We start from the raw sequence: 24,136 nt of genomic DNA on the forward strand, positions 1-24,136 counted from the left end.
CTAGGCAATGGCTTGGCTTTGCTTTTCTTTTCCTAGGGGGGGCCCTGAGTAGGGGTCTTTCATTCCCCCCTTGTTCTTGTGCATAGGTAGAATCTTTTACCTATTGTCCAGCCCTCTTTACTTAAGGTTTACTTATGGTTCCGTCTGTTTGAGGGCATGGTATTGTTGAGTTAGGACTAAGGCTTGAATTATTGTTAATCTATCTTTTATAAATTGAACTAGTTTGTTGAGAATGCAGGGCCCAAAGGTTAACACAAATATGAAAATAATTAGGGGGCCCATAAGAGTAGAGACTAATGTAGCGAACTAGGGGGATTTGTTAAACCAACCCTCATACCAGTATTGTTGAGATTCAGATTTCTTCCGACGGACAGTCAGCCTCTCCTTGAGTTTATCCAAAGTTTCAGTTACTACCGCAGTTTTGTCTGCATAGAAACAACATTCCTCTTTGAGGGCGGCACATAAGCCTCCCTCTCTAAGAAATAGGAGGTCTAGTCCTCTCCTATTCTGTAGGACCAATTCAGATAATGAAATCAAAGAGTCCTTAAGGGCTCTAACTGATTTTTCTAAGGCCTGTAGATCCTCATTCATGGCTGCCTGGAGCTGCGTATTTTGATTGCTCTGAAGTAAGGCAGTGGTCCCGGGCCCTATACCAGCCGCTATCCCCCCCACTCCCAGGAGAAGAGCTAATGTTACTGAAACAGGTTCCCTTCTGAATCGATAATGATTCTCAAAGTATCCTAGCACAGTCTCTGAGGTGTGGTAGGTAATGTGGGGCCATAGCTGGACAAGTACACAATAATCAGCTGTGATGTTAAGAACCAATACTGAGACGCAAGGAGTTAGTCCCGTATTGCAGGCCCAATAAGTCTCGTTAGGGCCGGTCAGGTATGAGTTGCTGGGAGTTACTGAGACTGTACGGTTACATAGTTTTTTGAGACGATCTGGGAACATTTCCAAGACATAATCCTCGCCCAGTCACCTGGGGCAGAGTTAGTTTATGATTAGGTGTTTCGCTGCATCGGGAAGGGGGAGATGTATAGCTGATAAGGTCAGAGTCCAATGCCAAGCCCTCATAATAAGGGGGAGCCGCGGTCAAGCAGAGCCAACAATCCTCCGCCTTATCAGGATGGGTTTCGTTTAACGCTTGGTGGGCTCCTCTGATTAAGTTCAATAGTCTACTGGTAGAACTGAACTTTGGTCTAAGGGGTAGAGTGGCATTACTATGCCCGGTAGCATGGGTAGGTAGAGTGGTGACAGATGGCAAGGGGTTTGGCTTGGGTCTAGGGAGGTTCTGGGATGGCCTATCCGGTTGGTCGAGTAGCACAGAGTTTGGCCCAATAGAGGCCATAGATGTGGGGGAAATGGTTCTGGAGATTAGGAAGGTGGCTGCGGGGTCCATTCCAGTACGATACAGCCATAGCCCCCAGGCCTTGGGGGCATCCCATGCTGACCGTTTAGCAGCCTCCGTAAAAGTGGTAATTAGGGGGTTGCATTTTCCTCCAGGGGTGCTACCCTGGAGTTTGGAACTTGAATCATGGCATGGTCCACAATCCTGCCCCCCACAAGTCCAGGGGCCATCTCCATTATACCCCGGGATAGTTCCTCGTTGGAGGGTGATTAAGTCCCAGGAAGAAGTGGGTTTCCAATAGGTGGTCCCGGTGGTCTCACATCCCCATTCAGCGCAATACCCATCTCCTGGTCCACCACATCTATGTTGGAGCTCTTTATCACGGTTATGTTCTGGGCAAACATATATGTCAAGTTTGCGTGTGGATATGCGCTGGCCTGTGTGTTGACAGCCATAGCCGGGGAAGAGCGCTTGTTCTGAGTGATCCCAGTGCTTACCCACTAGGTTGCAAAGATCTACATGCAAAGGGGGAAAGGTTGCATTTATAACACCCCGCATGGTAGTGGAGTTAGCGACTGCCCCGGTGTCCTGATTGATAACCTTCCAAGTTATTTTATATATGGCATGGGGGCTCTCTAGTGTATCACCAGCTAGCAGTAATAAAATCAAGCATATTATTGGCATATTAATCTTCTCTTTAAAGGGTTTTGAGAGCGTTGGAGCCTCCATGACTCTGGATTTCTTTGGGCTGGCGTATCGGTGCAGTGCTCTGGTCGGGCGGCCTTAACGTGTGAGGCGTGGATCCAGGCAGCGATGCCGTCTACATTCAATGCAGTGGGGGTAGTCAGAAGTACAGTACAGGGTCCCTTCCAGCGAGGTTCTAGGTTCTTGATCTGGTGTCTCTGGACCCAGACGGTGTCACCGATTTTAAAGGGATGAGGTACGGAGAGAGATCTATCCCTTTCTGGTAGGCCGCTGCTATTGGCTTCCAGACCTCCTGTTGCACCAATTGCAGGGCCTGCAGATGGGCCTGCATGGAAGGGGAAGTGCCAAAATCAGAAATATCAGTATCAAAGAAAGTGATGGCAGAGGGTGGAGCCCCATATAAAATTTCAAATGGGGTCAAACCATGTGGGCCAGGTGTGTTTCTGGCCCGGTATAAGGCTAGAGGCAGGAGTTGTACCCAGTCTTTAGAGCCAGTTTCAAGTGATAATTTGGTTAAAACTTCCTTAATTGTTCTATTCATTCTTTCTACCTGTCCTGAACTTTGGGGTCTGTAAGCACAATGTAATTTCCACTCAATTCCCAAGAGCTTAGCCACCAACTGACTCACCTGGGAGACAAAGGCAGGCCTGTTATCCGACCCTAATACCTGTGGCATCCCGTATCTGGGGAAGATTTCTTCCAGAAGCTTCTTGGTGACCATTTTCGCGGTTTCGTGTTTGGTGGGGAAGGCCTCCACCCATCCGGAGAAAGCATCTACAAAGACTAGTAGGTATCTGTAACCATACATCCCAGGCTTGATTTCCATACAATCGACCTCCCAATGATTCCCAGGGCGATGACCTCGGAGGCGCTTTCCTTGACCAATTTTGGTATTCCCTGAATTGACCTGCGCACAAACCCTGCAATTTTCAATTACTTGTTGCAGCAGCATGTCTCTCTGTGGCAGGTGTAAGCTCATGGCTCCCGGCTCTAATAGGGTTTTCATCTTTTGCTTGCTCAAGTGGGTTAACTTATGGAGGCGCTCAATTAACTCTTTAGCTGCCTTTATGGGTATTACAGTCTTTCCTTGGTGGGTCCAGCAATTGCGGACTGAGTCATAGTCAGCTCCTAATCTCTGGACGAGGTCCAGGTCCTCGTCTGTATACTCCCAGTCAGGGATTGATTTGCCAGTTGGCACGGTGACAGTTAACAGTTGAGGTCCCAGCACTGCCTGCTTAGCTGCCTCATCGGCTCGGCGATTTCCTATGGCCTCAGGGCTGTCCCCTTTTTGATGCCTGGGACAGTGTATTATGCTTAATTTCTTTGGGAGAAGTAATGCTTTTAAAAGGGCTAAAATTTCATTTTTATTCTTGAGCTCTTTGCCTTCTGAAGTTAAAAGTCCTCTCCTCTTGTATATTTCCCCATGTATGTGGGCTGTAGCAAAGGCATACCGGCTATCAGTGTAAACAATTGAGTTTCTTACCTGCTGCCATCTGGAGTGCTTGGGTTAGGGCAATCAATTCCGCACGTTGAGCAGAGGTGCCAGCTGGAAGTGCGCTGGCCCAGATTACCTGTGTGGCGTCCGCTACTGCTGCCCCTGCCCGCCGCTCTCCATTCAGTAGATAGCTGCTGCCATCCGTGTACCAGGTGAAATCTGCATCCTTAAGAGGCTGATCGGTCAGATCAGGCTGAGTTCCGTGCGTTTCTGCAAGGATCTATTGGCCGTCGTGGGATGCGGGCCCTACTGGCAAGGGCAGCAGGGTCGCCGGGTTAAGGGTGGCCCAAACTGGATCCTGTCAGCATCCAGGAGCAGGGACTGGTAGTGGGTTAGTCGAGCGTTGGACAGCCAGCGGTCGGGAGGCTGGCGGACCAGAGACTCAATGGCATGCGGTACCACGATAGTTAATGGCTGTCCCAAGGTTAATTTAGAGGCATCTTTGGTGAGAACAGCAATAGCGGCTACCATCCTCAGGCATGGAGGCCACCCTGCTGCAACTGGGTCCAGCTTTTTTTGATAAGTATGCAATAGGGCGCCTCCAGGGTCCGAGTCTTTGGGTCAAAACTCCTTTAGCAAAGCCCTGCCTCTCATTGGCATAGAGTTCAAAGGGCTTAGTTATGTCAGGCAGGCCCAGGGCCGGGGAGGAAAGCAAAGCTTGTTTAATGTCATCAAAAGCCTGTTGGTGTTCCTCCGCCCAAACGAAGGGGGTGTCTGATTTAGTTAGCTTGTAAAGGGGTGCTGCCATTTCAGTGAACCCCGGAATCCATAGCCGGCAAAACCCGGCTGTCCCCAGAAACTCCCGCAACTGGCGGGAGCTTTGGGGTGTTGGGATGCGGGATATGGTCTCCTTGCGTGCAGTGGTTAGCCATCTCAGACCGTTTTGAAGTTCATACCCCAAATAAGTGACTTTTTCCCCGACAGATCTGGGCTTTCTTTGCGGAAGCCCGGTATCCCAACTGCCCCAAGGTCAATAGGAGGGCCTCGGTACCTGCATGACAGTTCTCCTCTTTGGTGGCAGCCAACAGAATATCGTCCACATATTGGAGCAGGATCAATGACCAATGATGGATGTCTGATGCGATAATCTGCCAAGTCGTGGTGGAGGGCCTCATCGAAGAGGGTGGGGCTATTTTTGAACCCTTGTGGAAATCAGGTCCAGGTTAATTGCCCTGATACTCCTAATGTAGGGTCTTTCCATTCAAATGCAAACAAGGGCTGACTTTGCGCACTGAGCCTTAGACAAAAAAATGCGTCCTTCAGGTCAAGGACAGTATACCATTGATGTGTTGGTGGCAAAGTGCTCAGCAGGTTGTAAGGATTAGGCACTGTGGGGTGGATGCTTCCACCCTTTTATTGACCTCTCTGAGGTCTTGGACTGGGTGGTAATCCCCTGTTCCTGGTTTCTTGACAGGAAGGAGGGGAGTGTTCCAAGGGGAACGGCAGGGGGTTAATATCCCCTGGTCCAAGAGTCTTTTTATGTGTGGCTTTATCCCTTCATAGGCCTCCTTGGTCATGGGATACTGCTTTATGGAGACTGGGGTTGCTGTTGCTTTTAAGTTTATAACAAGGGGCGGTTGGTGCCTTGCTAGCCCCATCCCCCCAGTCTCTGCCCAGGCCAAGGGATACCTTTTGATCCAGTACTCTAGATTTTCAGTTGGTTTGGGTGGTAGATCAAAAAGTCGGTACTCATCCTCCAATTGTAGGGTGAGGACCTGGAGGGGGGTCCCGTTAGGGCCTGATATGGTGCCCCTTGATCCTTCGAAATGTATTTGGGCTCTTAGCTTGGTCAATAAGTCTCTCCCCAGGAGTGGATAGGGGCAATCAGGAACATGTAGAAAAGAGTGGGAGACTTTACCTGAGGCCAGGTGAACTTTCCTTTCTGTGGTCCAGTGATACTGCTTTTCTCCGGTAGCCCCTTGTACCCAAACAGTTCAGCTGCTCAGGGGTCCTTGGGTACTAGTGAGCACTGAGTGTTGAGCTCCAGTGTCCACTAGAAAGGTGATGGGTTGCTCCCCAACTTGTAAAGTTATCCGGGGCTCAGGGAGGAGCAGCTGGCCCTGACTTCCTCAGTCGTCACCGAGGGCTAGTAACTGGGCTTGTTGGTTAGGCCTTCTTTTTGGCCCCCTTGGTCGATTTGGGCAGTCTCTGATCCAATGACCCTTTTCTTTGCAGTAGGCACATTGCTCTCGATCCACCCGGGGCCTCCTTATATCTCCCTTCCTTTCCTGTCTCCCTGTGCCTGTGTTATTCTGTACTACGGTGGCCAAGAGTTTACTAAATTCCCTATGGCGTTTCCGATCTTTTTCTTTTTCTCTATCCTCTAATTCCTTTTTTAGTCTTTCCTCTCTTTCCTCCTGCAATTTTCTAAGTCTTTCTTCCTTCTCTTTTGTTGAAAACCCTCTCTGCCTCTTTTAATAAATCAGGCAAGGTATAATCTTGCAGATTGTCTAGTCTCTGCAACTTATTGCGGATATCTGGTGCCGACTGCTATATGAAGGCCATCAGTACATTGCCCCTTTGTGCATCACTTTCAGGGTCAAAGGGGGTGTACATACGGTAGGCCTCTTTCAGACGCTCCAGAAAGGCAGTAGGAGTCTCCTCCATTCCCTGACTAACCTGTCTTACCTGAGCCAAATTGGTAGGTCGGCATCCAGCACCATGAAGACCCATTGTCAATAACTGGCGGTAAAGATGTAGGTGTCCCCTACCTTCAGCCGTGTTGAAATCCCATTCAGGGTGAGTTAAGGGAAAAGCAGCATCGATTTCGTTGGGGAGTTGAATGGGTTGCCCATCATCGCCCGGGATGTTTTTCCTGGCTTCCAGGAACACTCTTTGTTTTTCTTCTGAAGTTAAGAGTGCCTGTAAAAGCTGCTGACAATCATCCCATGTGGGCTGGTGTGTTATAAGGATCGATTCAATCAGGTTTGTGAGAACCATCGGATCCTTGGAAAAAGAGGGGTTGTGAGATCTCCAATTGTACAAGTCAGAGGCAGAAAAAGGCCAATACTGGTATTGGTTCCCTGGGCCCCCCCGTTTGGCGCAAGGGGAAAGCTCTAGAGGTTCCGCCTGACTGGGTGGGTTCCCCTTTCCCTCTCAGCCTCCCAGCTACTGGGGAGTCTGATTCCTCCTCGCCCAGTGTGGGGGTTGTGCTATCCGGTCTTTCTCCTTCCTCCTTCCCCCAAGCAGCTTGGGCAGGAAGGGGTGGAGCTGGCTGATATGGTGGTGGTTCTTCTGTAAGCAAGTCTATGAGAACTGTGTCATCTGGGGGTAGTACAGGTTTAGACTTAGGGGGTTTAGAGGGGGAGTTCTTCTCTAGAACTGGATAGAGGTGATGGTCTGGAGCCGGGACAGGGACCAAGGGTGAAGAAGGGGGGGAGGGGAGGAGCCAATGGTTTCTCCGAGACCGCCTTCGGAGGAGGTCGGAGAGTCACAAACGGGGCTGCCCATGTCAGAGGGTCTGTAGCCAAATTTTCCCAAACAAAAATGTATGCTATTTGGTCAAAGTGTCCATGGGGTTCCTTATCGAAGACCCGATCCTTAACCTGTAAGATAATTTCTAGGTTAAAAGTCCCATCCCGTGGCCAGCTCACATCGAAAGTTGGCCATTCAGATGTGCAGTAAAATTGCCATTTTCTCTTTTTGACGTTCATTGACTGGTTAGAGGCACAGGTCTGCACTTCATTCCAATGATCTAAAGTAAGGCTCAGAGGGGTGGTTATGGTTTGTCCCATGCTTGAAACAGAAAACTAAAAACACAAAGACAAGCAGACAAACAAGACAAATGACACAATTAAGCAACTCACGACCAGACACGCTGCGCACTTTCGGCGGAGAACCGAAAGTAAATATTCAGATGGGCCAACGTATCTGCCGGATACGTAGTAAGCTCTAAACAACTGAGCTCCCAGATCCCTGGCACGTCTGCCAGGGTGGCGGGGGGAGAAGTCTTGAGCTCGTCAGCTCCTTCTCAAGCCGCCTCTGATTACTGAATGGCTACGTAGCCTACCTTTCAAACGCTGCACGGAGACAGATCAACATACATATACATAACAAAGCACAAAGCGGACTGGGTGCCGGCGGCTAGCTTACCTCCCGGTGGCACTGGCAGTCCTGGGGCAGATATCTCGGTGGAACCTCCAATGTAAGACCTCGGCATCAAAGCGCCGGGCACTGAACCGAATCCTCTACCCAAGGACTGGCCAGACCACTGGATGCAAATGCAAGAGGCGATTTATTGGGTACACAGGCACCTGCGGATGCTACTGCAACTCGGGTGCAGAGCATACCGGGCTTGTAGGGAGTACACTATTTATAGAGTTTTAATGGTTACATAAGTATCAGCATAGCAACAGGTATTTCATTGGCTACTTAAGCATGGGCTGAGATCATCTTGGGGGCAGGAGTAGTTGCCAAGGACTAGGTTTCTTACATGAAAGACCCCGGCATGCTTCAGCAATTATTATCCGGGTCCCATGATTGCTATAGTGATCAGACACAATTGGGGGCCAGGGTAGTTGCCAAGAACTAGGTTTTCTAGTATTGTCATATGAAAGTTCCCAGCACGCTTCAGCAACAATTATCTGGGTCCCATGATTGCTTTAGTGATCAGAGACATCCTATTTTGAGGGTGAGACACCTAGTCTGGGTTTTTCCACTAGGCAATGGCTTGGCTTTGTTTTTCTTTTCCTAGGGGGGGGGGCCTGGATAGGGGTCTTTCAATAGTTGACCGATCTTCCTGTTTTGAGTTTATCTGGATGTACAAGTTGCATTAGTAATGTAAGCTCATAAATGTTTGTGTTCAATTTGTTGGTTTTTCAAGACAGGGTTTCTCTGTAGCTTTTGGATCCTGTCCTAGAGCTCACTCTGTAGACCAGGCTGGTCTCAAACTCACAGAGATCCGCCTGCCTCTTCTCGCCCCCAGCCCCGCCCCTCCATCCCACCCCCATGACCCACCCACCCACCGCAGTCCCCCCTTGCACACCCCCCCAGCCGAAGTGCTACAATTAAAAATCTGTGCTAGCACCTCCCGGCGATTGTATTCAATTTTATATTTCTCAAACACTGGGTTTTAATCAAGAGCCATGAATGTCTGGCTGCTCTTAAGAAGATTACCACTGAAATATCTGGTTTTAAAGAGGCTATTTTAAGGCAAAGAACACGCAAATATCTGTAAATTGCTGACTCTTGGAGTCTGATGTTCACATTAAAACTAGTTATCAGTATATTGTTTCACAAGCTAACACAGGCGTCTGCATCTATGTTGAGCCCTGCGAGAGATTTCTCTCCATTACATTGCAAGGATTTCTTAGATTTTCATTATAGTATTTTCAAGGAGGTACAATGTACATTCTCTGTATTTGCTTTTGTATAATGGGATAATAAGAGTTACATTGAGAGTTGTTGTATTAAATAACACATTGACTGTCAAGCTAAACGCATTCCACATGAGAGCAAGTGTGTTATTTCCCACAATTTCCAGATGAGTCCGAATCATTATGGGTAGCTTACTCAAGGCTACAAGATTAGTAAACTGGAAACTGACACATCATTAAATTGGGGAGGGTTAACCATTGCTACTCAGTGTTTTATTTTGCTTTGTTTTTCTGTTCTGCCTCATTTTCTAAAGTAAATGATGGTCTCTTTTTATTTTCCATAACTTTTTCCCCAAAATGGAAATGACTGTTTCTACTGATTACTTAAATAATACAGGCTCATTGTACAAACACTTTCACAGTTCTAAAATTGAGTAGGCATAAACGGGGAAAGTATTCCCCCAACTCACTCATCATTTAGTCTCCCACAGAGAATCATGCATAAGTAGAATATGAATATTAAGACATGTTTCTATACATAAACACATGTAAACTCAATAGAACCATCCAACCAGGATAAGGATAACAGTATATATCATGTTTATTTCCTTTAGCCATAGACATCTTTGTAGGCAGACTTTTTTTTGTCTTGCTAGTTAGCTCTGTCCTGCCAGCAAATTCCAAATAAACATAGAGACTTATTATTAATTATAAATGCTCAACCAATAGTTTAGGCTTGTTAATAACTAGATTTTACAACTTAAATTATCCAAAAATCTCTTATCTACACTCTATTACATGGCAGTACCTTTTTTCATCATGGCATGTTCATCTCCTCGTTCCTCTGTGTCTGCGGGTGACTCCTGTGACTTTGCCTTTCTTCTTCCCAGGGTTCTGTCAGTTTGGCTCTCCTGCCTAACTTCTTCCTGAATAACAGTTCATCAATCAGTCTTTTATTAAACCAATGGGAAGATGCCTTGGCAAAGACACATCTTCACAGTGAACAAAAAGATTATTCCACAACAAATCTTTCCATATCAAGAGATGTGTGTGTGTGTGTGTTTGTATGTGTGTTTAGGATTTCAAAACACTTTTACTGAATCTTAACTTTCTAAAATGATATTTAAGTTACCCTTAAGAATTACAACTACTAAGAAAGACAATCTGGCTAGTTCCTGGGTGTCTCAGTTACTCTAATGCTTTATTGGTTTCTCATAGTTTCATCCAACTTTATTACTTCCTAACATTTTCCTTTTCCTTCCTCTTACCTGAGATGGTGACAGAGACTAGGAATAGCAAGGTCTCCCAATTTCCTCAGGAGACCTTGTCCTTTTCTCCTTGTCTGGGAACTGTGTGTCTCTCTTAGGGTTCTCCTTGTTGCCCAGCTTCGCTGGAGGTGTGCATTGTAGGCTGGTAATCCTTTGCTCTATATCTAGTATCCATATATGAATGAGTACATTCCATGTTTGTCTTTTTGTGACTGGATTACCTTACCCAGGATAGTTTCTTCTAGTTCCATCCATTTGCCTGCGAATTTCAGGATTTCATTGTTTTTTTTTCCCACTGAGTAACATTCCATTGTGTAAATATAGCACATTTTCTTTATCCATTCTTGAGTTAAGGGGCATCTATGTTGTTTTCAGGTTCTGGCTATTACAAATAATGCTGCTATGAACACAGTTGAACATATGCCCTTGTTGCATGACTGTGTATCTTTGGATATATGCCCAAGAGTGGAATTGCTGGATCTTGAGGTAGACTGATTCCCATTTTCCTGAGGAACCATCATACGGATTTCCAAAATGGCTGTCCAAATTTGTATTCCCACGAGCAATGGAGGAATGTTCCCTTCTCCACATCCTCTCCAGTATAAACTGTCATTGGTGTTTTTTATTTTAACCACTCTGACAGGTGCAAGGTAGTATCTCAGAATTGTTTTGATTTGCATTTCCCTGATGGCTAAGGATGTTGAGCACTTTCTTAAGTATCTTTCAGCCATTTTAGACTCCTCTATTGAGAATTCTCTATTTAGTTCTGTACCCCACTTTTTAATTGGATTATTTGGTGTTTTGGTGACTAGCTTCTTGAGTTCTTTGTGTATTTTGGAAGTCAGCCCTCTGTAAGATGTGGAGTTGGTGAATATCTTTTCCCATTGTGTGGGCTGCCTTTTTGTCTTGTTAACTGTGTCCTTTGCCTTACAGAAGCTTCTCAGTTTCAGGAGGTCCCATTTATTAATTGTTGATCTCAGTGTCTGTGCTACTGGTGTTATGTTCAGGAAGCGGTTTTCTGTACCAATTCATTTCAAGGCTATCTGCCACTTTCTCTTCTAAGAGTTCAGTGTGGGTGGATTTATGCTGAAGTTTTTGATCCATTTGGTGATAGACATGCATCTATTTGCAGTCTTCTACATGCCAGAATCCAGTTATGCCAGCACTGTTTGTTGAAGATGCATTTTAGCTTCTTTGTCAAACATCAGGTGTTTGTAGGTTTGTGGGTTAATATCAAGGTTTTTAATTCCATTCCATGGGTCTACCTGTCTATTTTTGTGCTAATACCAAGCTGTTTTCAGGACTATAGCTCTATAATAGAGCTTGAAGTCAGAATGAATGAAAATGCCACTGGTTGTATAATTTTTCACCTTTATATAACTGTATTTGACCATCTTATGTTGTTTACTTTGTGTTCAACCATAGATGTTATTCATTTAGCTTTAATGCTGCATATGTCAAAATTAATATGAAATTTATATTTTACTATATGTTTATCAGATTCAGTCATCCCTATATTTACTGGCATTTTTTTTCTTCTGCAGATTCTTTAATAACATTCTTGGGACATTTTTCTGCTATTTCCATATCAGTATTCATGGGCCACTACCACTTTCTCCATACCTACTACTTTTATTTGAATTTCTTATTTAGCTTTTAAAAATCATTTCTATGCACATAAACTTTCATACATGTCAAATATTCTTTAATTTTTTCTGAGTTGGCTATTACTTTAGCTTATAATTTCAATGCCCAATCTGATTTTCAAAGAGTGATAACTAAATTCTTGGATTGCAGAATTTTAGTGACATATATTAACAGACTTGATTTTATAATAAGAAAAGGACTTTCTTTTTTAAATTAATTTTTATTTAAATTAAAAACAAACTTATTTTACATATCAATCCCAGTTACCTCTCCATCCAACACCCCACCAATTCCCCATCCCACCCCCATCCACTCCTCAGGGAGTGTGAGGCCTTCTATGGGGTTTCATCAAAGTCTGACACATCATTTGGGGCAGAGCCTAGGCCACTCCCCCAGTGTATCTAGGCTGAGTGAGTGTCCCTCCATAGGACTGGGCTCCCAAAACCCATTTGTGAACTAGGGATAAATACTGGTTCCACTGACAGAGGCCCCATAGACTGTCCAAGCCCCCCAACTGACACTGACATTCAGCGACCTGGTTTGGTCTTATGCTGGTTCCCCAACTGTCAGTCTGGGGTCCGTGAACTCCCAGTCGCTCAAGTCAGCTGTTTCAGTGGGTTTCCCCAGCATGATCTTGACCCCTTTGCTCATCACTCCTCCCTCTCTACAACTGGATTCCCAGAGTTTGGCTCAGTGCTTAGCTTTGAATCTCTGCTTCTGCTTTCATCAGCTACTGGATGAAAACTTTATGATGGCATTAAAGTAGTCATCAATCTCATTATAGGGGAAGGGTATTTAAAGTGGCCTCTCCATTATTGCTTAGATTCTTAGTTAGAGTCTTCCGTGTGGATTCCTGGAGATTTTCCTAGTGCTAGATTTCTCTTTAAGCATATAATGGCTCCCTCTATCAAGGTATCTTTTTCCTTGCTCTCCTTCTCTGTTCTTCCCCCAACTCGACCTTCCTGATCCCTCATGATCTCCTCCCCTCTCTCCTCCCCTACTCCTTTTCCTACCTCTACCCCCACCCTCACCCCCTGTGCTCCCAATTTACTCAGAAGATCTTGTCCCTTTCCCCTTCTGAGGTATCCATACATGTCTCTCTTAGGTTCCTCGTTTCCTAGCTTCTCTGGGATATGGATTGTAGACTGGTTATTCTTTACTCTATGTCTAATATCTACTTATGAGTGCTTACACACCATATTTGTCTTTCTGTGTCTGGGTTACTTCACTCAGAATGCTTTCTTCTAGTGCCATCCATTTATCTGCAAATTCAAGATTCCATTGTTTTTTTTTCTGCTGAGTAGTACTCCAGTATTTAAATGCCCCACAGGTTCTTCTTCAGTTGAGGTGCATCTAGGTTGCTTCCAGGTTCTGGCTATTACAAATAATGCTGCTATGAATATATTTGCAGTATGAATGTACATATTTTGGTTATATGCCTAAGAGTGGAATTGCTGGATCTTGAGGCAGATTCATTTCCATTTTCCTTAGAAACCGCCATACTGATTTCCAAAGTGGCTGTACAAGCTTGCATTCCCACCAGCAGTGGAGGAGTGTTCCCCTTTCTCCACATCCCCTCCAGCATAAATTGTCATTAATGTTTTTGATTTTAGCCATTCTGATGGGTGTAAGATGATATCTCAGAGTTTTGATTTGCATTTCCCTGATGGTTTTCATTTATCATAAGATCTGGGGTCTTTGAAAGTCAACAAGCATGATTACATGGCACTCTTTAGCTACACAGTAACTAACACTCATGGGCCCATGAGCCCACAAAAGAACAATTGTTTAATGTTTGTGATTCAAACAAAGAATTACATTTTACATTTGGCATCTTTTTCTTCTACAAACCAATACCCTTTCAAAGGTCCATTCCTCTGAGACTTCTCTTTTTTGCTATGTCTGTCCTTTGCAGAGTTGTTGAATTTTCAAGAGAATTCAGAATGCTTAGTCTCCAGACAGTTTCTTTCAATGTAGTCTCTTGCTGTTCAGACATGTGACAGGAGTTAAATCTCTGCTGAACACACCAAAATTACCTTTCTGTCTGTTGAAAGCTAGCACGCCTTGCAAGGTAGGCCCACGATTTGAGCCTCTATGGAGAGTTTATCCCCCAGGATATCTAGGGCAGACCTTGGGACAATACTTGAACTGAATTACCAGAACAAATAATTTGAGTAAAATGAAGAGTCAATTCTATTAAACTGAGTGTAAGTGAAAATTTGTTTGAATGGATTAATGGAATCAACAGGGGTTTTTGAATGTTGCAAATATAAACCATAGTTTGGATTTTTCAGTTTTTATGTATGTGCATGTGTGTGTGTGTGTCTTTTCAAGATGTGCACTTTGTGCATGTAGTGTTAACAGAAACCAGAAGAGGGTATCATGTCCCCTAGAGCTAAAGTTACAGGCTGTTGTTAGCCACCTGAGATGGGTTCTAGGAAGTGAACACTGGTCCTCTGCAAGTGTTTTTAACTGCTGAGCCAACTCTCCAGCCTGTACTTTGTATTCTTTAAAGATGAAATCATCCTCATGAGCTTAGTAATAGACATTTAAAAATATATCAATGAGAAATACGGAATTACTCAAAGTATGCAACATTATGATTTGATGTAAATGTGCACTGTATTCAAATTACCACTATTAGTTTAATACATTCATCACCACTTTGAATCATCAAGTGTGCATGTATTTGTATATAATTAAAATCTACTTCACCAAAATTCAAGAAAACATTACAGTATATACATTATTACTAACCCTAGTCACCATGCCATGTATAATCAATTCCCCAAGTTCGTGAGAGGGAACAGAGAGATATGGGGAAGAATGAATGTGAACCGTGTAGAGTATATTGTTAAAAGAGAAATATACCAGCTGAGCGGTGGTGGCACACGCCTTTAATCCCAGCACTCGGGAGGCAGAGACAGGCGGATCACTGTGAGTTCGAGGCAGGGCTGGACCGACAGCCTCCAAAACAATACAGAGAAACCCTGTCTCGTAAAAACAAACAAACAAAAAAAAAAAACAAAAAAAAAAACAAAAAAAGAGAGAGAGAGAAATATACCATGTAAGTATTTTAGCATAGTAGTTTCTCACACATCAGTACTTTGCAGACATTTTTGATGACCTAATGCTCATAAAAAGTTTTCCAAATAAAAACTTCCATAAGTACCCTCCAAGTAACTTAAATGCTAATAAACATGTGCTTACTTAAAATAAGAATGTGATTCTGTAGAGTATTACAGAGCTATTATAAGGAATGTTCATAAGTTTACAAATATTTGTCAGTTTTTTCCCTCCTAATGTACTTACTTTCTCTGACAGAGACACATATTTATGGATTTTTAGCTAGGATTGTAAGGAAAAAACAATGTGTGTACTTTTGCAAAATAACTTTCAGTTCAAAAATGGTGTATTGACAATTTCAAAATGTCAGGTGGCTGGAATGCTGGAAATCTTTAATTTGGTTCTGCTGGAATATCTTGGCTAGATGTTGAGATTGCAAGTACTATGTGTTCCCCTGATAGAGTTAAGTAGCATGGATAAAAAATATCTGATCCATTTTCATCTTACTATCTTTATTGCAGACATTCAGAACACTTTGATTGCCCTTGACTACAATCTACCAAAATCAAATTCCTTTTTTTTTTTGTTTAACAAAACATTCAAGAAGCCTACCCAGAAATGTCATTAATGTTGAAATACCAAACATTTTCTGGATAATTCTGTAAAAAAGATAATTCTGAATGCTTTTTTATCATGATAATGTATTGCTATCCATTTTTTCTTGGAATCGCTTTTTCTTGCTACAGAGGAGTTTTGTGCTGTGGTGACAAAACCACTATTTTGTTAATAGTTATCAACCTACCTCCCAGGTGATCATTCTCTCTGCTTTGGTTCCTTGACCTTTTTCTTCAGCTGTGCAAAATTCTTTGCAACAAATGTTTTCTAAAAATGCACACTACCTATTATCAATCACATGTGCAAAGAAGCCAGTCTGTCTTAATCTCTTAGTAGCCTTTTGTGGCTAATGTGTCTACAAAACAGAGGCTCCTTGTCTCACCATCTACCTCACGAATCCTCATTATTTCTAAATTGATCAAATCTCCTTTCATTTTTCATGCTATAGAAAGGACTTTTTTCTAAATGAGTTTCATGGCAGGGGTATTTAAGAAATGTAATTAATATTTGTGCCTGTCCTCATTTCTTCATAAATATATTTCCTTTCTGTGTGCCTCCTTCCCTTGATGTATTTGTTAACACCCTGATGATTAGTGTTAATCCTTTATGTTAGCAGAATATCATGCTTACTTGCAAGAGACATACCTTTCCAACTGAAGTCATCTCTCCTTGTGTGTTTACCTCGTACCCTCATCATGTTCTCACTTCACACAGAGATTTAATTTGTTCAATATAAATCCTTCAGCGATATGTACTCAAGCACCACTGTGTAACAAGCCATTCTTATAGAAGTTAAAAGTACTTTACTGAATTTTTATTAGGAAGAATACTTCTGTACCCCTTGATTTAAATATTCCTCAGCATTTTGATTATTTGAGTGGCTTTCCCTCTGTGCTTTTCTATACAGTCAAATCTCTACTATTATACCAGAGTAGATAATTTTTTGTGTCCATATCTTCTTTTATATACATAGCATTCTCAAAAACGACTTGCAATTTTATAGCAAAACATGTTAAAGTTCCTTTTCTGAAAGGTACAGACATTGTCATCTACTTGATTTATATCCTTAAGTCTTTAAGATTTAAAATTAAAAACTACCTTTAAAAAAGATTTACTGTTTTCATTTTATGCGTCTGGGTGTTTTGCCTGCATGTACGCCTATGCTCACAAGTGTTCAGTGACCACAGAGGCCAGAAGATGGCATCAGATTCCTGGGAACTGGAGTTACAGATGGTTGTGAGCTGCCACATGGGTGTGGGGAATTGAGCCAGGGTTCTGTGGAAGAGCAGACAGTGCTCTTAACCGATGAGCCCTCTCTCTTTTCACCTCCCCACAAACTATCTTAAGAACAAAGATTCAGTCTCAGGATTATTCAATTTGGATTTTTCTTTCTAAGTAATATTGAATATCTTGAAGAAAGCTTATGTTTGAGAGGCTATGAAGTGGAACACTCCTCTACTGCTGGTGTAAGTGCAAACCTGTACAGCTGTTTTGGAAATCAGTATGGCCATTTATCTGAAAATTGGGACTCAGTCTACCTCAAGACTTACCAAGCTAAACCAATGTTGGACATATACCCAAGGGATGCTCACATACTACAAGGACACCTGCCCTGCTATGTTCATAACAACTTTATTTGTAATAGCCATAACTTGTAAACAGCTTAGATGCCCTCAACAAAGGAATAGATCAAGAAAATATGGTACATTTACATGAGTATTACTCAGCTCTTAAAAACAGTAACATTAGGAAATTTGAAGGCAAATGGATGGAACTGAAAAAAAAATCCTGAGTGAGGTAACACAGACCCAGAAAGACAAACATGGTATGTACTCACCCATAAGTGGATATTATCTATAAAGTGTAGTCATGCTATAAATCCACAGCTCCAGAGAGCTAGGTAATCAATAGGGTCCAAAGCAGAATACTTGGAACTTCCTGGGAAGGGGAGTAGAAAGAATTGGGGATGGGCAGGGATGAGAATATGAGGACTAGGGTTAGAGGTGGGATAGAAGGGGACAGTGATGAAAGAAATATCTTGATGGGGGGAGCACATTTTGGAGTCATAGAAACCTAGTGCAAGGGAAATTTCCACGCATCTAAGAGGATGACCCCAGCCAAGACTCCTAGCAATAGTGGACATGTAGCCTGAACTGGCCATCCCTTGTAATCATATTAGTGACTACTCTAATTGTCAACAGAGAGCTTTCATCCACTAACCAATGGAAGCAGATGCAAAGACCCAGAGCCAAGCACTGGGCTAAACTCTGGGAATCCTAGTAAAGAGAGGGAGGAAGGATTGTCAGATCCAGGAGTGTCAAGGTCATCACAAAGGAACCAACAGAGACAACTCACCTGGACTTCAAGGTGCTCACAGACACTGCCACAGACACCCAAAGAGAGCACATGGGATCAACCTAGGCATTCTATACATGTGTGACAGTTGTATATCTGTGGGACTTCTAGCAGTGAGAGCAGGTCCTGTCCCTGATGTTTTGGCAGACTTTTGGAAACCTGTTCCTCATAATGAGTTGCCTTACGAAGCCTTAATATGAGGGAAGGAGCTTAGTTCTACCTCAAGTTGATAGGACATGCTTTGTTGACACCCATGGGAGACTTTGCCCTTTCTGAACAGAAACAGAGGAGGAGTGGATTGGGGCAAGGTGAGAAGTAGAATGGGAGGCAAAACTATAGTTGGGATATAAAATAAATGAATAAATTTAATAAAATATGGAAACGGACAGAGTCTTCACCATTGCTGTGTTCCTGATGAAGTCCTACAAGAACTCAAAGTTTTCCTCAATTTGTCTCACACAGAATGAAACAAATTTTTAAGATCATATATACTGATTCTGTTCTAAAAATAAAATTCTACATTCTCTTTTTAAAAGGAAGATGCCAGAGTTCAGACAGAAGAATGAATTCATGTTATTAAGAATTCACAATTAAAATATTAAAATTCTGACATTATAAAATGCTCATGAGCCCATAGCCATCATTTGGTGTCAAGATAATATTACAGTCATTAAAAATAATATTAACCAGCAATTCTATTCTGAGCAAAGAAATAAAATGAAGAATTTTATTAAAACATTAGTATTCCTGAAGGTATTTGAATTCTACATAGAATAATTTTTATACCAGTGAATAGTAAACACAAGCATAAGAAATGTTTTAAACTGATTAGTTATATTTTATTTATTATTTTGATCTTGAAGAGTTTTCCAATCCATAAGACATACTGGCAAATACATATTTAGAATACTTTCCAGTGTTTCTGTGTACATTTCAGCATAGTAAGCATAATATTCTTGGCAATATGCTTCCTCAGTTAGTGCCATATACAGACAACTTATCACTGCGGATATGTTAAAGTTATGAGTTCATTAGAAAAATATGGCGTATGCTCATTTACTTTTGTCTGCATGGTAGTGTACCACTGACCACTAAATTTTAAGTAATTATTTGAATCTATTTCTTAGCTTTCCTTTACTTGGCATTATAAGCAATTGTAATATCAATTAGTGATGTAGTTTGAATGAGTCTGAGGTTTGCAAGACAATTGAAAATTCATTTCTTAATACTAATATATTGTACTACACAAATACCTTCTTAGGACTAGTAAAGGAACATTTTTATGTTCTTTTCTATGCAATAAAAACCAAACAGCAATTTTTAAGGATGGAAAGATGTTATTCACTATGACACAGAATATAGCACTTTCCATTATCACATTGCAAATATAAAGCAAGGATTTTTATGAATGGTTTTGTTTTCTGGTTCTAGGGGAATGCTAAATATTGTCAAACTAACTTTAATCTTTTTATACCACAGCAAGTTCTTTTATGATCTTTGTTGTATATATAGACTCTCTAAGGAAGCTTATTTTGGAATCTCAGTAATAATTATAGTTCTAATGAAAATTTTCTCAACTCATTGTGTCAATTACTATTATTAATCTACCTTGGTTTACAAATAATAATTCTGCTTTTAAAATATTTTAGTTTGTTACAAGAAGAATGATCAAAAACAGAGTATTTACTAACTATTGATTACACATATATGACTAAAATGTGTTTCTGGGGCTAGGGATGCAGCTCAGTGATAGAACATTTGCCTTGCACACATGAGCTCCTGGGTTTGCAATTCCCAGTACTGCTCCCAAATCACACAAACAATGAATATTTCCTTGTTTTTTTTCCTGTCACCTACATTCTTAACAGCCTTTTTTTCAGTCATGTATATTTTTTTCATATTCTTCCTGAAATCCTAGTTACTTTTTATATTCTCATTCTAAATAAGCATATTTTTGTGTGAGTGGGGATGGATATTGCTGTATGGTTTGTTTCACAACCCATGTTGAGTTTAATTCTCCTTGTATGGTACTGAAAACATAGGAAGTAGTGCCTTTGGAAGGTGTTTAACGCTAAAGTTAATCAGAGAGGAGCTACCAGGATTGAATGGTGGCTTTAAAGGGAGAATGTGACACTGGTGTTGGCACCACTCTGCAGAAAGGAGGCTATCAAAAGATTTGGCTTGATGGCTTTAGATGTCTAGACATGTGACCCAGAACAAATTTCCTTTCTTTATTACTTACTTAGCTTTTAGCATTGTGTTACTAGAAACCCCCCAAAAATGGACCAAGACAGACACTGATCATGCTGGTAGCCAGAATAATGGCTTCTGAAAAACTTCTGTGTCCTAATTCCCACAACCTTATAGATGATAGATTGCAGTTGCAAACATTGCTGAGTGAGCAGGAGTGGACAAATTTAGAGACAGAAAAAAAAGTCACACAGAAGTGATTATAGCAGATGTGAGCATGAGTATTTTTTGCCAAGTCTTGGAAAATGTCAGATTCTTTACTGGCAGGCCTAGAAATAAGAGATAAGAAGTGAGACAGACATTATGGTGGTTGCAAGAAACAGTATGCACATCCAGCCATGCATGGTTTTTCATCTTCATTTTCAGGTTACAGGGCAAATGGAATAATCTACCAGAGCAGGACTAAGGTTTACCGAGTAGGCCAGTTAATGGAGTAAGCCCTCATCAAATGTAAAGGTGGGACAGAAGTCCTCTTGCCTATTCCTGGGCCTCATACTTGAAATAATTAAATCTATCAGGTGAAGGATATATGCTTTTACAATATATACATAGTAGTCTAGAATGCAGAAAGAACGGGTGGGAACTTTGAACACAACAATGGAAAGAAATGATTTCTCCTTCTTATGGTATTTGAGAGACATTATCCAAACATGTTGAAATAGGAAATCATATTAAATTGTGTACATTTTTTAAAAGTTGTGAGATTAGCATCATGGTCAGTGGCCTCTCAGGCAGTCCCAATGATCATTGCTTTATGGTGTTCACATCTTTGCAAAATTCTCTCACTTTGAGCTTTTAATGACTAATCAGAAACAAGATAGTGAACGAGTAAGATGCCACTTGAGACCAGCTCATAAAGACATCCTTGAGATATTTCTCTTGCTTTCTCTTAGGTCACTTCACTGTCTTTGTGAGACTATTCTACAGAAAGGCCTGCAAGTGATCCTTCTTTCCCAACGCCAGCTTCCAGGTGAGAATGATATCCTTGTGAAGAATTTGATTGCAGCTTCATGAAAAGTCTTGAATTATGGACACATAGCTAAGCCACACTCAGATACCAAGCCACAATCGACTGTGAGACAGTCAATTTATCTATCACTCAATCTTTCTATTCTTTGCCTGTTATGAATAAATATGTAACTTATTCTGCAGCAATAAATGTTAAATAAAATTTGTTTACATATTTTAAAACAAATATGTAATTTGCCTATTGACTTTGCAAATAAACATTACCATGTATGCTTTTTGCTATACTTTAAATTTGCAGTTTTAATATTTCACAGCCAAATAGATCTCATCTTCTCCTTCAGAAACTTTATTTTTCATCTTAGTATTCCAGATTATCATGTGCGAATGTTTTCTTCATTTTATATTTATAACTTTAATTTATATGAAATTTACTGTTGCCAAAATATGAGTATTACTTTTCTGAGGTAATCAGTTTTGGCAGGAAAGATCATAAGGTATTTGAGATGGTTTCATTGAAAATGAATCCCATAGGCCATGATTCAGTGCTTGGTCCCTAGTTAATGAGAGTTTGGGAAGGATTAGGAGGTGTGACTTTGTTGGAGGAGGTGTGACCTTGTTAGAGGAAGTGTGGCCTTGTTGGAGGAGGTGTGACAAGTTTGTGGCTAGCCTCAGCTATACAAGACACACACACACACACATTCATACACTCATTCTTATAAGTAACTCTCATAATTACTGACTGACAAGGATATCAATGACTTCTAAAGAAATATATATACGTATATTCAACCTTGTCATCAAGCTTCTGGGAATCTGTTTCATGTATTTGTTTATCGAAACAATGACCCTTTGGACATACAAAAGCATTTTAATGCTTGTTAAGAAATTAATTGTTCAGTATGTTTTATTAAATATAAATACAGTGAAATTTACAAGTATTTTTTTAAAAAATCATAGCCAGGCAGTGCTGGCACACACCTTTTATCCCAGCATTCAGGAGGCAGAAGTAGGCAGATTTCTACCAGTTCAGGGTCAGCCTTTCTACAGAGTGAGTTCCAGAACAGCCAAGGTTACACAGAGAAACCCTGCTTAAAAAATCAAAAACAAAAACAAAAAATAATAAAATAAAAACTTAAAACCACTTAAAGGCATATAATTTTATTTCCGTAAAGAATTTCTGAGTTGGAAGAGAAACAGTGCAGAAAAAGCAGGTAACATGGTCTCAGATTTAAAAAGTGATGAATGTAGTCTATATAATCAAATGTGTGCATGCAGAGTTGTGCCATCACAGTGAGCATGCAAGCCGAAACCATGCCGAGTGAACTTAATGATCAGTGGAGAAAGGCTATGATTGCTCTCATATCTTTATCAGAACTTTAAAATCTGTCTTATTGTTGGTTCTTATGCAGAGAAACAAAACTTGTAAACCAAATTTTATTTAGTATGCTTTAAATCAAAGCATTTTAATATCTTTATAAAGACATTAAAGCAAACATACAGCAATGGCAACATACAGCAGAAGACATTCTGCTCACCAGAGAACACATAATATACAACTAGCTTTCCATGCCTCAGCAAGCTGTCATACTTCTTTGTAAATCTGGATCAGCTATGACATTTTTAGCCTTTGCACTTTCAGTGGCGTGAGGCAGGTTTGGAAATTTCTTTAACATGAAGGTTCTTATTGACCTTACTGCCTCTAGGACATCATTCTTTTTGTCACAATTCATTTCCTTATCTATGTCATCAGCTGCAAAGGTCTCACCTTTTGAATGGTGTCATGTTAGCATGCCCATGGTCAGCTACATTCTGTTTCAATTCTGTTTATGATTGCTTTGAATTTCAGTTCCAGTATGTTCGGCTTTTATAACTTCATTGCATCTTTGTCAACCATTTCTCTCTTTTGCTTTTCATTTCTGTAAACATCATATAGGTTTATTATTGGAAGACTAGGAGACAACCTAAGTACTGTGTCTAACTGTCTCTGCATACACTGAATAAAAATTGTTCAGTGGCCAATCACCAACAGATTTCGAAAGAAATGGCATGATTGGTCACAGATCATCTTGTACCTTTGTTATTTACATAGTGATTTGTAGACTGACAAGCAGCAGTGAGGTTTGTACTTTATGCATTTGTAGTTTATGTTTACAGTATTGCAATGTAACTTCCACTGTGTGCTAACTCAAGGGTGACAACTGAAAGGGATTTATATAGGAACTGTGCAAAGTGAAGATTTACTCTGCATGTACTTATGTGCCTGATTATACAATTGTGTGATGATTTTTTAGGTCTAGAAAACACATAACATAAAATTTATCACCAACCATTCTGTATATACAATTCGGGAGTATCAAGTTTATTTACATTGGTGTGGAAATAGCTCAAGAAGTTTTCTTTTTTAATCTTGGAAAACAAACTCTTTGTTAAAGTATAAGTCTTGTAATACATAATCATAAAAATGTTGAATGAGTCTTAATTTGTTGCAGATATATGGCATTTGGGAGAGTATGAACTGGGAGGGAGGATGGCAAGAATACAAAACAAAAGGACAAAAGACTGCATTACGCACACCATATATTATATTGTCACATTCATACATTTATGATCAATGTAAATATATCCATGTTTATACATGCAACTAAAAATAAAAGTAGTGGTGTTGTGAAGATGGCCCAGTGGGTGAGAGTGCCTCCTGTGCAAGAATGAGGACCTGAGCCTGAATCTCCATCCTTAAATGTTGCTGGAGTTTCTGTCCCTCCAGGTCTTACTGTACTTCAGACCCAAACAAGCACACAGAGACATATTAAACTGTTGGCCGATGGCTAGGGCTTCTTACTGGCTAGCTCTGTCTTAATTATCCATGTGGTCTTATCTTACTGAAGAAGGATCTGAACCTGTTACTCCTTCCTTGGCTACATGGCATCTCCTCCTGGTGCCTCTCTGCCTCTCTTCCCAGCATTCTCCTAGGTATGCCTATCTTCCTCTCTCTCCTGGCCAATCAGTGTTTTATTCATCAACCAATAAGAGAAACATATATACAGAAGAACATCCCCCATCACTTAAAAGCTGGACATGGCCCTGTATGATTATAACCCCA

At 41.3% G+C, this 24,136-nt stretch overlaps 1 protein-coding gene and 1 pseudogene across 1 annotated transcript; both read right to left on the reverse strand.

Moving 5' to 3' along the window:
* Positions 1-306: 306 nt before the first annotated feature.
* LOC121144413 (MLV-related proviral Env polyprotein-like) lies at positions 307-1,909 on the reverse strand. The gene is given in 3 exon segments (XM_040728095.1): positions 307-557; positions 621-933; positions 935-1,909. Coding segments are annotated over 3 exon segments (1,539 nt in total).
* LOC101824688 lies at positions 1,881-9,684 on the reverse strand (annotated as a pseudogene).
* Positions 9,685-24,136: the final 14,452 nt, after the last annotated feature.

This window comes from Mesocricetus auratus, unplaced genomic scaffold (genome assembly GCF_017639785.1).
Source record: "Mesocricetus auratus isolate SY011 unplaced genomic scaffold, BCM_Maur_2.0 Super-Scaffold_2245, whole genome shotgun sequence".
NCBI classification, from domain to species: Eukaryota; Metazoa; Chordata; class Mammalia; order Rodentia; family Cricetidae; genus Mesocricetus; species Mesocricetus auratus.